Raw genomic sequence first — 13821 nt, 5'->3', positions numbered from 1 at the left:
TTCTTTGAAAGGCAGAGTTAGAGAGAGATCTTCCATCTGCTGGTTCACTCCCCAAATGACTACAGTGGCCAGGGCTGGGCCAGACCAAAGCCAGGAGCCAGAAGCTTCTTCTAGGTCTCCCACATGCAGGCAGGAACCCAAGCACTTGGGCCATCTTTTGCTGCTTTCCTAGGCCACAGCAGAGAGCTGGATTGGAAGAAGGGCTGCCAGGACTTGTTTGCAGGCAGAGGTTTAACTTGCTGCACCATAGCACCAGCCCTAAAAAATTATTCTAGGAGTTGTTCCATATGAAAAGATTGAGATATATAGGCTGGCAGGAGATAATGAAATAGTAAAAGCACATACAAGTAGGTACTATTAACCAAGTAGACTTGCAAGTTTATGTCTTCATCAAGTAGTTACTCATTAATCATCCCAACACCCAGCACAGTGCCCAAGATTCAGTAATAATGCAGGGGCTGGGGGCTGGTGCTGTGGCCTAGCAGGTAAAGTCATCACCAGTGCTGGAATCCCAAATGGGCACTAGTTCAATTCCTGGCTGCTCCATTTCCAATCCAGCTACCTGCTAATGTACCTGGGAAAGTATGGCCCATGCACCCAAGTGGGAGACCTGGAGGAAGCTCCTGGCTCCTGGTTTCAGATCAGCCCAGCTCCAGCCATTGTGGCCATTTGGGGAAAGAGTCAGCAAATGAAGATTTCTATGTCTCTGCCTTTCAAATAAATAAATCTTTAAAAAAAAAATGCAGCAGCTGCCGCTGTGGTGTAACTGGTAGCGCCGCTGCCTGTTAACCAAAGCAGACATCCCACATAGGAGTTGGTTTGTGTCCTAGCTGCTCTACTTCCAATCCAGCTCCCTGCTAATGTGCCTGAGAAAGCAGTGGAAGATGGCCCAAGTGTCTGGGCCCTTGCCCCCAAAATGGGAGACCTGGATCAAGCGCCTACATCCTGGCTTTTGCTTGGCTTGCACTGGCCATTGTGGTCATCTGTGGGAGTGAACCCCTACATAGATGATCTCTCCCTCTCTCGAAAGAAAGAGAGAGAGAAAGAGAGAGAGAGATGAAGATGCTCAAGTGCTTGGGCTCCTGCCACCCAAATGAAAGATGGGGATGAAGCTCCTGGCTTTGGCCTGACTCAGCCCTGATCATTTCAGCCATCTGGGGAGTCAATCAGCCAATGGAAGACATCTCTCTGTGTCTCTTCCTCTCTTTCTCTGTAACTCTTTCAAATAAATAAATAAATAAATCTTAAAGAAGTAATAATCCAATAGTCACTGAATTGAAGTATACTTTATGGGAATAAAATTATCTTTAAAAACTGAGCAGACACTCTGTGTACTAAAATTACTTTATTACAGTTGATTTTTTTAAACATTTCCTTTGCTATGATACAAAGGATACTTACAAACAAAATATTACATATGACCTTGTTTTCGCTCTTATGTTCTGACAACTTGGTAACAGCTTTAAATGCACAATCTATACAATTAATACAGGTTATATATGAACTATCAGGTATGCTGAACCAGAAGAACACTGACAATACGCTGTACAAGGAGCCTTACCAGTTAGTGCCGTGGACCATTTCTACCGAAGGGAAATGCACATCTGTACAGCCGCCTTTGCCAGCTGGCACGGACAGGGAGGGAGGCTTCTTCCCCATCACAGCCCTTGCTAAGCCTCCACTGTAGGCATCTGTTTGGTCCAAAAATTGAGAGGACTGCATACATTTAAAATCAGTCATTGGTAAAGTGGTGGAACATCACACTTTCAACATGATACTCTCTCACCCAAAAAATCAGTCCCAGTTTTAATGACCACAGGTCCTTCGTCCATCATGAAAACCCTACAGGATCAAGGGCTTTGGGAGATGAGAAGATGAAGGCTGCCAAAAAAGGAGGCAAGAAACCAAGCCAAAATCTAGGTCTTGCAAAATCATCATTTTTCCCTTCACCAAAGGGAACTAGAAATGTACAAATTCATTGATGAACCTCAATGATAACATCAGTTAGCTGATAACCCTCATTTTACCTGGACCCCTGACTCGTGGGAATAACCAAAATAGACTGTGGATAATATATATACCACTTCTAGGAAGGAACCTTTTGCTTAGAATATTCCCTTTAGACACCAAAGCTGGTCCTGGGCTATTCAGGTGTGCATTCATCTCTCAATGGTCTACTCAGAAATGATAAGGTTACAGCTTTTTTTCTTTTTTTTTTTTTTTTTAAATAAAAAAAGCGACTGAAGCATTTTTTAAAAGGTAAATAGCAAAAATAAAAATAAAAACCAACCCTGGCATTTGCACAAATAATGCAAATGGAGTGATATGGCCTTTAAGGAAGGGTTAGTAGAAGGGAAGATAGAAGTGAAGAAAATCCAGAGAAAATGATGTATTAGTTTTTCTTTTTAAAAATTTCTACATGTGCAAAAAAATCATGCTGTTTGAGAAAAACAAAGGGAAATGAGTACATAAAACTAAAAACATAAATAATATGTTTGGATGACTGGTAAAAGCAGAAACCAACCTGGGTTACAAAAAGGATTATACATTCAAGATGCTCTTAAACCCAGTGGGATAACTTATGTTAAAACTGTGTTAATAGTTATGTTAAAAATCTCAAGTTTGTTTTTAAATCTTCACAATACAAGCAAAGCTGTTTTAAAATATACACTATACATATTTCTCATAGTCTCTCCAACCTCATTAATGCGCATTACACCATTTCATAAACTAAAACATGGGGGTTCTGAAAGCTCAATTGCTCATAGTAACCCATCCATTATTTAAATGTTTGTTTGAAGTTTTAAGTGGGTTAAAAATCTTAGCAGACTTACATAAATAGGATTTAGCAACACAAGTGTTAATTTAAAAAACTCTAAAGCATTTACAAATTATCCGATTTGAACAGTCTGGGAAGTTATGTGCACTATACTTTAAAATGTTATTTACATCAGACCATTGCTTTTGTAGAAATTTCCCTAGAAAATACTAAAAAAGAAAAAAAAAGATGATGATGAATTAACCTGTTTTCACCTAGCGGGAAAAGATCATAAAAGAAAAGGTAAAATAAGAACAAACTTACATCCTAATAGAAACCCCACACATCCCTCCTCATTTAGGTTTTACTCTAGGAAACCACTTGTAACTCTTAATAGGCTCATTCCTCAAGTGTCAAGATACTGGGGTAAAATACCTTGTCAGGTAAATTACTGGCCTCAAGTGGACTTTTCTTTTTTTTGAAATGTTTTCCCACCTTATGTCTCTGGCTTGGATTATTTTGGGACATCTGTAATTTATTAGAGGGGCACTCTAAATAGGCACAATTCCCATTGAATGTGGAATAAGAATCATAAAATGCTATTAGGAAGAAGGGGTGGTGGTTTCTTTGATACTATGAAATGCAAGGAAAGAGAAGAGTACATTTGGAATGGGCACCCAGAGAAGGCTGTGTGGCAATACACCATGGGCAGCCAACATCCTTATAAACTAAATGTACTTGACTATGACCAAAAAAAGGAAAAAGGGTTAGAAGGGATCTAATATCCCCTAGGTCTTTTAATATGTGCCAAATCGCCACAAAGACCAGCCAGAATCTGCAAGTGTTAGGCAGTTACATCCTTTTTAATCATACCCTTTTTATTCACTCCATGACCATGTGCAATTTATAATAACAGTAATGTTCATGCCTAGGCAATGTCTTTGAGGGCTCAGAAAAAGCAAAATGTGCCACTGAGAGAAACCTGTTCCCATATAACTGGTCTTCATGCTTTCAAGTGGCCCTAATATACCTTGGATACTAAGCCAAGCCATGCAAAAGCAAAGAGTACACACTTTTCATTAACATTGGTATCTCATTTCTAAACCACTGACCTCAGAGTTGCCATAGAAACATATAAACACAAATACTGAAAGCATACAGTTGAGGGTTTATGGATTTTTACGAAATGCATTTCCCTCAGCTATGGTCACCAGTCTTCAGTACCTTGGCTACAAGGCATATCACAGAAAGGGAGGTTAAGTGGGGATAATGCAAAAGGAATCTATGTAGCTCTGGAATCAGGACAAATGCTCCAGAAATGGGATCAATGTGCCAGCAATAAGCATAGTTCATTTCATTTGAAAATTCAGTTACAGAGCCCAATAAACAGTCCCAAACCATAATGTTATCACTTGCATAATTTACATCAACATTCAAACACTTGCACTTCACAGACAAAACACACTTCTGTAAACATGGCCACTGGGGGAGGGCGGTTCCTTACCTCATTCATGACTGAGGACATGTAATCATTATATTAAATAAAATTATTTCGCTTTAAAAGACTTCAAACCTGACCAATGATTAAGCTTCATTTCTCCCTGTGTAACAACACTTAGGCATTAATTCTAAAAATGTCACCTAGGATGATTTCAGGATTAGATGCTAGGACCACAACTGGCAATGACAGCAACTCCTCTCTAAGGGGCACAGAGCTATAAACTTTAGTACAAAAACAAAAAAATACAGAAACTAAGTCAATTTGTTAGCTACATATTTACAGATAATTACAGGATTTTTCACTCATAATTGCTAAAAACTATGAGTGAAAGGAAACTGTGCAGGTTGAATTACCCGTACTTTGGGGGAAATCCTTGGGCACTGATACCCTTCTTCATTCACTCATAACATCACACTTTGCACTTTTCATGGCAAACTACCTACAGATGTTCAGACTTCTAAGTTTGGTGGGCATCCTGCCATTTCAGAGCAAATTTAACCCTTTTCTTTTTTTAAAGAACCCTTTGTATTTAAAACAAAATAAAAAATACACTCCAACAGACACATACACACACACAAATCTTGGAAGCTTCACAAAATTTGGATAGCTGGCAAACAGTGATGGTGACATAGTAAATGGCTCCCCAATAATTCTCTGCCTTTATTCTCTCTAAAGGATATCTATGGGTGGGTGGAAGTGCAAGTTTAAGAAACCCACAATAGGCAGATAAGGTGCATACTAATTTATAAAATTTCTTATGATCTGAAGCCTACTCTTAGGCCAAATGGGTTCTGTCCCTTTGTGTGAATGAAATTTTGAAGTCTAAATAAAAATGAGGAAAAAATTAGTCAACTTGACTTTACAGGGGCTACCAGAATTCAGTAGAAAATACAAATGCACAATAAAGGAAGATTTCTCAGCTTCACTTTCTTTTTCCAGACAGTGTTTAATAAAACTAAAAGTCATTTCCAATGTAGACCTATTTGTAGTGATTTCATCAAAGTGCAGACAACATAACCACACACAGCAAAACAGACTTCAATCAGTAGTCCTTGCATACAAGAGGCAAGTCTGCTAAGTGTACAGAACACTCTTCACTCTATAAGGAATCTGAGGGTGGGAAATGTCCAGTTCTTAACAACTAAGAATGAGTAAATGCCTTTTAAAAGGCAGTGCTACAACCTGGTTGGGACACTTAAGTTAGATGGAGAAAACAAAACCGATTTTGTGTCTCTTCAATAACGATCTGTATTTTGGTAAGCAGCTCGAAGATGACAGCCCAAGTTTTGACCCTGCTCCTTAGAGAGGCTCTTTTCTATCTACAAAATGAAATCCTCTTCTTCCATCAGTAAGGAAGATTCACACTTATATACCTTACATACATTATTTTCTGACTTGACTACACACTAAGACACTTCACATTGTGAGCTGGGACAAAACACAGGACTATATAAGCCTCCAAGGAAAGGATTGCTGTGTTGGGCCAAATCTCTGCTTGAATAATAGTGGCTCAGAATGGGTAGAAGGTGCACAAAGAACTTACTATTAGCAAGCAAGAGGAGGCAGCTAAAAGGAGAAAGCACCTCACACCAATACCATATTTTTCTCTCCCAGTGGCCATTTCCTGTAGACTTTACAGTTTAGGAGAATGTTAGATACTTTAGCAGTATTTCTCTTTGCTCTTCTGATCCTCACCAAAATATATAATTATTAATATTAATGGAATAAAATAATAGGAGGATCAATGGCATCACTACTAAGAAGTATGTATAGAGACTACATAGAAGGTTGTGATTTATTGGTTTTTAAATCATCTTTGCAGAGGAATCACCATCAGTGTTCTTAACTTGCTATGGTTCATTTCTCTCTGCATCACTTATCTTTTATTGAATCACAACATGAAATGGCTCCTTCCCCAGCACTATTTTACTAAATTGCAAATTATGGTTCCATATTCTGCTTAACTTTCTCTTCACTCACACAAGTTTTAAGAGGGGATTAAAAAGGAAAAGATTGCATCTAATGATCACCTTCTCATAAATATCAACCGAGAGTACTCATTTGTAAGAAGCACTGGCATTCTTGCCTTAACTGAGGACTGAAATAACAAAACCAAACAAAAACAACAGAACCTTAAGCGCCCTGATGGAAATGTACAGTATGAGTTACATCCATCTATCTATACACATATAGACACTCATATGTATATACAATATATACATACAAATGATAATAGCTATACCAAAAATGTGCATATTAAACACAGTTTTAAAAAGCCAGTAGATGATGGTATAATACAATTTATTTCCACTAGTGAATGGCACAAATGGAGAAATGCAAAGGAGGTGTTTCAAGTACAATGAAGTTATTTTTCACAGGTGAAAATAAATAGTATTATTCCAGTGTCCAACACATGTATTCTATAAAAGTTTAAAATGCTAGACATTTAGTACTTACAGAAGCAGAAAGTAACTAAAGTCTGCCTTATGGTCTGAAAAAGATACTCATAATTTTTCAGTTTTTGAAAAGAGGGTGAGGAAAAATTCATGGAGTTGGAAGGAGTATCCAGGATAGTTTCTTTAGTGGACTGAATGGTATTTACCTGATGTCTAGGCAGCCAAAAGTAATAAGGACTATGTTAAACACTTCAATTTATCAATAAATCCTTGACTTGAGATTATGAAGCATGTTGCTTCCGTGAGTGCAGCTTCAAATGGAGGACTATTCATCTCTAGGTACAGAAATTACTAAAAAGAATAGAAGCTCTGAATAAAAACCATATAAACACAGTTTTCAGCTAACATTATCTATGTAAGGACAATATTATCAGATACTATAATTTGGGATCAGAGCTGACTTTAATAAGGAGGAAAAAACACATTCAAAGGGAAGGGAATCCAATTAGAGATAATTTATTCATTTAAGAGGATTTGCATTTTTAAAATGCTAACCTCAAAAAAGGGAGAGGGAGCAAACACAAGAAACTTTTTACTGTCAGGCTCTGGATACCAGATATAGCATTTATAACTTATGATATGGTATACATATTTCCCACATTTTTATTTCTCTTAAACATATAATGAGTTAACACCAACACTGGGAAGGAGGTAGTGTTAATTTGATCAAATGTTGAGATTTGCACACTGACTGAGCAAAGTGCTTACTCTTTCTTTAGGAAATCTCAAAACCTTTCAAATTTTCCTGCTACAAGCATTACTCTCTGATGATTCCTACTACGTATGAGATCCCTTAGAAGTCAGATCTTATAAACACACACAAACCAATTCATTTGAATCATTTTTGCAAACTATATATATATTTGAATTAAAATTAATAGTATAAATCTGGATTAATAGTCCTGACCTATATGTAAAACTGGTTGCCACACAATTAAATGAAAGCCCTACTGGACAGACATTTGGAGTCAAGATTCAATCATGCTTTTTTATAAATACATATTACTCTGAATGGGCTCAGTAATTCAGTTTCACTAATTTACATTCACAACTTTATTTTAAAATGTATCACTGGTAGTATTTGGGATTTAAAGAGTTTTGCACACAAAACTGACCTGTTTCCCTGTTTTATTTTTCTAGTAGTACAGAGGGGCCAGATATATGAAGAATTACTTTAAAGATATCAAATTCCATTATACTTTTTGAGCATTTTAGTAAATTGTAAAGCTCTCTAATTATTTTACTCCAAATAGGTAGATTTCTCAATTTGTTCCAAACATTGTATGTTAACTTGTCTTTGAATGCAAAAAAGATAGTAGGAAAAAAAAATCTCTTTTACATTTCATTCATGTTTATATAACAGTGACCACCTGAAGGATGGCCACCAGGATAGTAAATCAGAGTGTTACAGGGAACACTCTAAAACTGTGTGTAAATTCCACTGTAATCTTGGTTTTAAAAATATTTACACTAAAATATTAATATTTCTTCCAGTTACCTTCAAATCAATGTCAGAAACTCTTAAAGGAGCAGACTTGTGGAGACTGGGCTGACATACCTGGAGATTTAAAATTCAGTTAAGAAAAACCAAGACTTCAACAGTGATAGATTATTATTTGGTCATTAGTTTGGTCTAAATGAAGAATATTATTGAGAGAGAGAGATTTAGTTCTACCTTGGAGCTCTCTGACTATATGAAAAGCAGGATCCAGTGTTAGCAGCAAAGACCCTTCAAGACAACTGGGCAGAGGACAAGAACTTGTAAGAAACTCCAATCTGTCACTGAAATGGACATCCTTTTCCTTTAAGTCATATTCACAGTTCCCACCTAACTCCAATTCAATTTCCATACAAGTAATAGAATACCAAGTAACACCCGCTTTCAACATTGGGTTGATCCTTCATTGTAAAACAAAACAAAATATGCTGCCCTTCCCTCCCCAAATAATGTTACTTTTTGTCAAGAGATTCCCTGACCACAATAACCACCCATTCCCCCCTTTTTTTTAATTTGCCAAACTTCCTAGTTCCTTTTCAGTAGTACTTCAGCACTGAGGCTTGAGACTTCTGGAAGTGGTGTTTCCTATTGTGTGATGTTAATATGATGCCAAATAGTCACTAAGTCTCAATGAACTAGAAGTTTGTAAAGTACTGCAGCAACAAAAATAGCAACTAGAAGGGGGGGGGGGGGAAGGAGGACCTGCGCATGTGACAAAAATTTACAGTGGTGATGAGGATCAGTCAGCAGCTGGTAAAGTCATTGGCTCAGTGACTCCTGGTTCACTATGGCAACTAAAGATTTAAATAATTGGCTATTCTACTTGTAAACAGGAAATCCCATAAGCCAAAGGGGATAAACAAATTATGTTGAAGTAGTGTGACGAGAATTTCAATACATGGCAGTTTTGCAAATATGGCATCATTCAAATACCTCTGGCATTCAATGTATATTGGCTGTGTATCTTTGTTATTGTATAAAGCAGAAGAACTGTCTGGGGTCTTGGGGATTCTAGAGCTTTGCTAGGATGATATATCACAGTTTAAGCAACAAAACGTCAGGATATACAGGCTTCATATCCTCACTCGGACATCAGACATATTCATCAAATGACCTTTCCAAGGCCCCTCTCACCCTCTGGACTTCCCCTTTGAAGGTTCACAGGTTTGTTAATGCAATTCCCACACAACTTGTCATCTCCTTAACCACTTCCACTTCACTGTGACACAAGAAGGCACAACTGAATGGACAAAAATCACTGACAAATCTACAAAGCATTCAGAAAAGGAACTAAGTTGTTTCTACCACCTGAAAAAGTCAATGCAATCCTTTAGTGTTTATGGATTTCTTTTAGTTACTCCAAATGAGGCTGAGAAGTCAAATAAATTTAATAAAGAAAATACACTGGTGAGGGGATGCAGGGTGTTCCATAATAACTTACTCAGCAAATGCTGCTTGCTGTGAGTGGTTCATAAGAATTTGGGATAAAGAGGAAGGCTTAGATCTTTTCACAAACTTCCACTTTGCTGCATTTTATTTTTTGCAGTGTTCAGAAAATACCCCCTATGTAGCCAATTTCTTTGCACCACATGCATGATGTGTGTGTATAGGAGTGCGTGTATAAACACACACACACACATGCATTCATATGTTTAATACCAATTCCCCTTTCCAAAAATTCCCCGAAAGTTTAAAAACCAAAACAAAACCCGGCAGCCAAATACTATGACATCCCAATCAGTAAACACAAAACAGAACGTTTTACAAAAATGACTAAAATATACCATGTGCACTCAGCTCCTCACTGCAGTACCCAAGTGAGGAGGCTGCTGTGATGATGTCTGTAGGCAGTTTCTTTTGGCAGACAGCTCCAGCGGAATTGCCACTCTCGATTATTAAGTTATGTGTAAGACATATGTGACCCATTGGATATTTGTGAAGTGACACTCGTGCTTCTGCTCATGCCCTGCTCCGTCCGTCCCCCAGAAGCTGTCCGCCTCAGAGCCTGGGGGCTATTGCGGACTCCCATACTGCTACCTCGAGGTACCCCTTGCATTGGCCCCGAGGGGTGACCCCATGGCTGGGGTCCACCTTGCATTGGATGCCCCCAAGCTTGTGGTGGGCCACCCATGGGATGACCCCAATGAGGTCCTGGACCCCCAGTAGGATTGTGAGACCAACCAGAAGCTCCTGGGTAGCTGTGGCTGAATGCCTCAGGGGAGAGATTAGAAAGAACCATGTTACTAAAACCTAGTCTCATGCTTTCAGAGTCAAAAGCTTCAATTTCTCTGGCTTGACGCTCCAGCAGGCTTCGTATTCTTTCTGTGCGTTCATTCTGTAAAGCCAACATCTCTTCTTCAATCTGTTGAGGGTTAGAGAAGACAAGCAAAAGAATTATTTAAAAAATTATTAACTGAGGAAGCAATAATTACTCAGCTTTCAAGTGGCTACTGTATGGATATACACTTAAAAAATAAAAAGGCAAGGGAATAATTTTAAAGATTATTAAAAATAATTTCTACTGAAATAATAAATAAAGGCAACTATCATTAGTGGTTACTAAATCCATTAGGCAAAAAGTTGGTGGAAAATGAAAACAAGTGAGGGGATAACCAGCCATACTGGATAGCAGACACATACTAATAGACACTAATAAAAGAAATATTGGTGTAGGAATAAACAGCTGAAATGGAAACAGAATGCAGACTCCAGTTTGTAGGTCTTTAATGCAGGACAAAGCAGTTTCTAATCCAATAAAAAAAGATGGCTTTTTAAACACAGCACAACTAGCCAACTATCTGGAAGGAAATAAAAAAAATGGAACTTCATCTATACACAAAAATATACTCCAGGGGCCAGCACTGTGGCGTAGTGGGTAAAGCCGCCGCCTGCAGTGCCAGCATCCCATGTGGGTGCCAGTTTGAGACCCGGCTGCTCCACTTGCGATCCAGCTCTCTGCTATGGTGTGGGAAAGCAGTGGAGGATGGCCCAAGTGCTTAGGCCCCTGTTCCCATGTGGGAGACGTGGAAGAAGCTCCTGGCTCCTGATCGGTGCAGCTCTGGCTGTTGTGGCCAATTGGGGAGTGAACCAGTGAATGGAAGAACTCTTTCTCTCTCTCTGCCTCTCCTTCTCTCTGTGTGTATCTCTGACTTTCAAGTAAAATAAATATATTTATACTCCAAAGTCTAAAGTGAAAAGCAAGAAAGAAAAATATGCAGCAATTTTCTAAAAGCTGAAGAACTTTTTTAAATAAAAAATCTCATGTACATTTTTAATCAAAAATATTAGAAATAGAAAAGGAGGATATCTTTATTTGAACACCTGAAAATTTTAGAATTGTAGAAAACACTATTTGAATAATTGTCTCTAAAAAGCTAAACTTCCATGTCAAAATGCCCATTGTGATGTTTCTAGATGGCTACTGCTCTAAAAATCAGAAAAAAAAAAAGCTTCAATTAGTTTTCATGTTAGAAGTAGCAAGTACTATGATTACTCATCACTAAGGCTCACCTCCTGTCTTTCAATGTGTATAATCACTATTACAGACATATTTACATGGTACTTTGCACTGGACTCCTGCTCTATATAGAAGAAAAAGGGAAACTAAAAGTACCTAAGTATTAAACACATGCTATAAACCCATTTATAAACATACTAACTTTTAAAGGAAAATTTAAAGCATAATTCAGTTACTCTAATTCTCCTCCAATCAAGAAATGAAGATCTGGGGCTGGTGTGGAACAGTGAGCTAACCTGCCACCTGCAATGCTGGCACCCTATATCAGAGTGCTGATTCAAGTCCTGGCTTCTCCAGTTCTGATTCAGCTTCTCTTAATGCACCTAGCAAAGCAGCAGATCATGGCCCAAGAACTTGGGCCTCGGCCACTCACATGAACTTCCTAGCTCCTGGATTTGGCCTGACCCACCCCTGATCACCACTGCCATTTGGGGAGTGAACCAGCCAGTAGAAGATGTCTATCTCTCCCTCTGTCACCCTCCCTTTGAACAAATAAATATATTTTTTTTTTAAAAAGGATAATTGAGAAGTACCTCAGGACCACCTGATGGTGTTTTAAGAAAGTACCATTCATTGTCCTGAGAAACCCCTTAGGTTAGATGAAACTTTAATTACATTAGCACAGTGTTTACTGGTTTACCAAAAAATAAATAAGTGAAAAATACTGACATTGCTGTTTGTGGGTAAGTATCTCTTCATTTTCATCTACTTCTGATCTTTTTGACTTCTAAAGCATTTCTTCTGAATGACACCGTCCTGTTGTACACGTCTTTGCTCGAGACTGAGTGCTGTAGGTCTCAGATCTATCTGAGGAATGGGCTCCATGACGATATCGAGAATGTGGCCTTTCTTCTGCATCTTGGATACCCCACCCCTTCTACTATCACCAGTTTCTTGATTTCCCTACTGAGTATAAAAACTTCTTCCATCTCCTGCAGAAGAAAATCACTTGAATTTTTATTCTTTGGAAATACAGTCATTTTATTTGGGAGTGGCTGACCAATCGAAAGTCTTCTGTCAAATAAACTACCACTCGTACTGGTCCTGGGAGAAGCTGTAACTGCAGTAGAAATCGTAACATGTCCACTATCAATGCAGTCTTCTACAGTTCCTAAATCTTTATTTTTTGTTGAAGAATTTCTAGACATAAAAGGATGGTCCATTACTAAAGACAGACTTGAACGATCCACTGCATTTCTACGAAGAAATTGGTGAATAAGGTCCTTGGCCTCTCGTGACAAAAAAGCTGGCATTTCATAATCTGCCAATACTACTTTATTTAAAGTATTCTTGATTGTGTCAGTGTCAAAAGGTGGTCTCCTAATAAGTAATGTATAAAACATACAACCCAAGGATTAAACATCAGATTCAAATCCATGTGCACTTTCAAGTTGCAATTTCTGGTGAAATGTAATTAGGAGTTCCACATAAAGTACAGTGCTTTTCATGCGGCATTTTCAATTGTGTTGTCAACCCAAACCAGCAATCTTGATGTTCATATTACGTGTGAGGTCCAGGTGTAATATACCATGAGAATGAAGATACAACAGTCCTGTGATGATCTGGTACATGAAGTGTTGAGCTTCATTATCTGAGAAGGGTTTCATTCTGTTTTTTAGATACCTCTTCATTTCTCCATTATGACACATTTCTAATACCAGGTATACAGTTGTTATCTTCAAAATAATTATAAAGCTCCAAAATAGAAGGATGTTTCAATTGGCAATGTATTTTCACATTAGCAGAAAGCCAGGATCAAAACTACTTTAATGTGTGAAGAAATACCTACCTTTGGCTAATATTAGTATCTATCTCTATGCTTCTTAAATAAGCCTTAAAAATCCCCAAACAGGGAACACTGCTGTGGTTCAGTAGGCTAAAGCCTCCGCCTGCGGCACTGGCATCCATATGAATGCTGGTTCATGCCCTGGCTGATCTTCTTCTGATCCAGTTCTCTGTTTCTGGCTTGAGAAACCAGTGGAAGATGGCCCAGTGCTTGGGCCCCTGCACCCACATGGGAGACCTGGAAGAAACTCCTGGCTCTTGGCTCCTGATTGGCTCAGCCCTGGACGTTGCAGCCATTTGGGGAGT

The 13821-nt window shown here is 38.3% G+C and overlaps 1 protein-coding gene and 1 pseudogene across 5 annotated transcripts in view; both read right to left on the bottom strand.

Annotated features, from left to right (window-relative positions):
* Positions 1 to 1328: 1328 nt before the first annotated feature.
* The window catches only part of TAOK1 (TAO kinase 1), a 174660-nt gene continuing 162167 nt past the window's right edge, over positions 1329 to 13821 (bottom strand). For all 5 annotated transcript variants that reach the window (XM_051824586.3, XM_002718911.6, XM_070061154.2 and 2 more), the window contains one exon: positions 1329 to 10575. In XM_051824586.3, the coding sequence (XP_051680546.1) occupies positions 10114 to 10575 (462 nt within the window). In that variant the 3' untranslated portion in view covers positions 1329 to 10113. The remainder of the gene's footprint in view (positions 10576 to 13821) is intronic.
* On the bottom strand, positions 12220 to 13461 carry LOC138846175 (serine/threonine-protein kinase PLK4 pseudogene; annotated as a pseudogene).

The sequence above is a fragment of the Oryctolagus cuniculus genome, chromosome 17, assembly GCF_051225735.1.
Source record: "Oryctolagus cuniculus isolate XC-2025 breed Fujian yellow rabbit chromosome 17, ASM5122573v1, whole genome shotgun sequence".
NCBI lineage: Eukaryota > Metazoa > Chordata > Mammalia > Lagomorpha > Leporidae > Oryctolagus > Oryctolagus cuniculus.
Note: the sequence above shows the minus strand (reverse complement) of the source record. Positions and strands in the feature narration are given on the sequence as shown.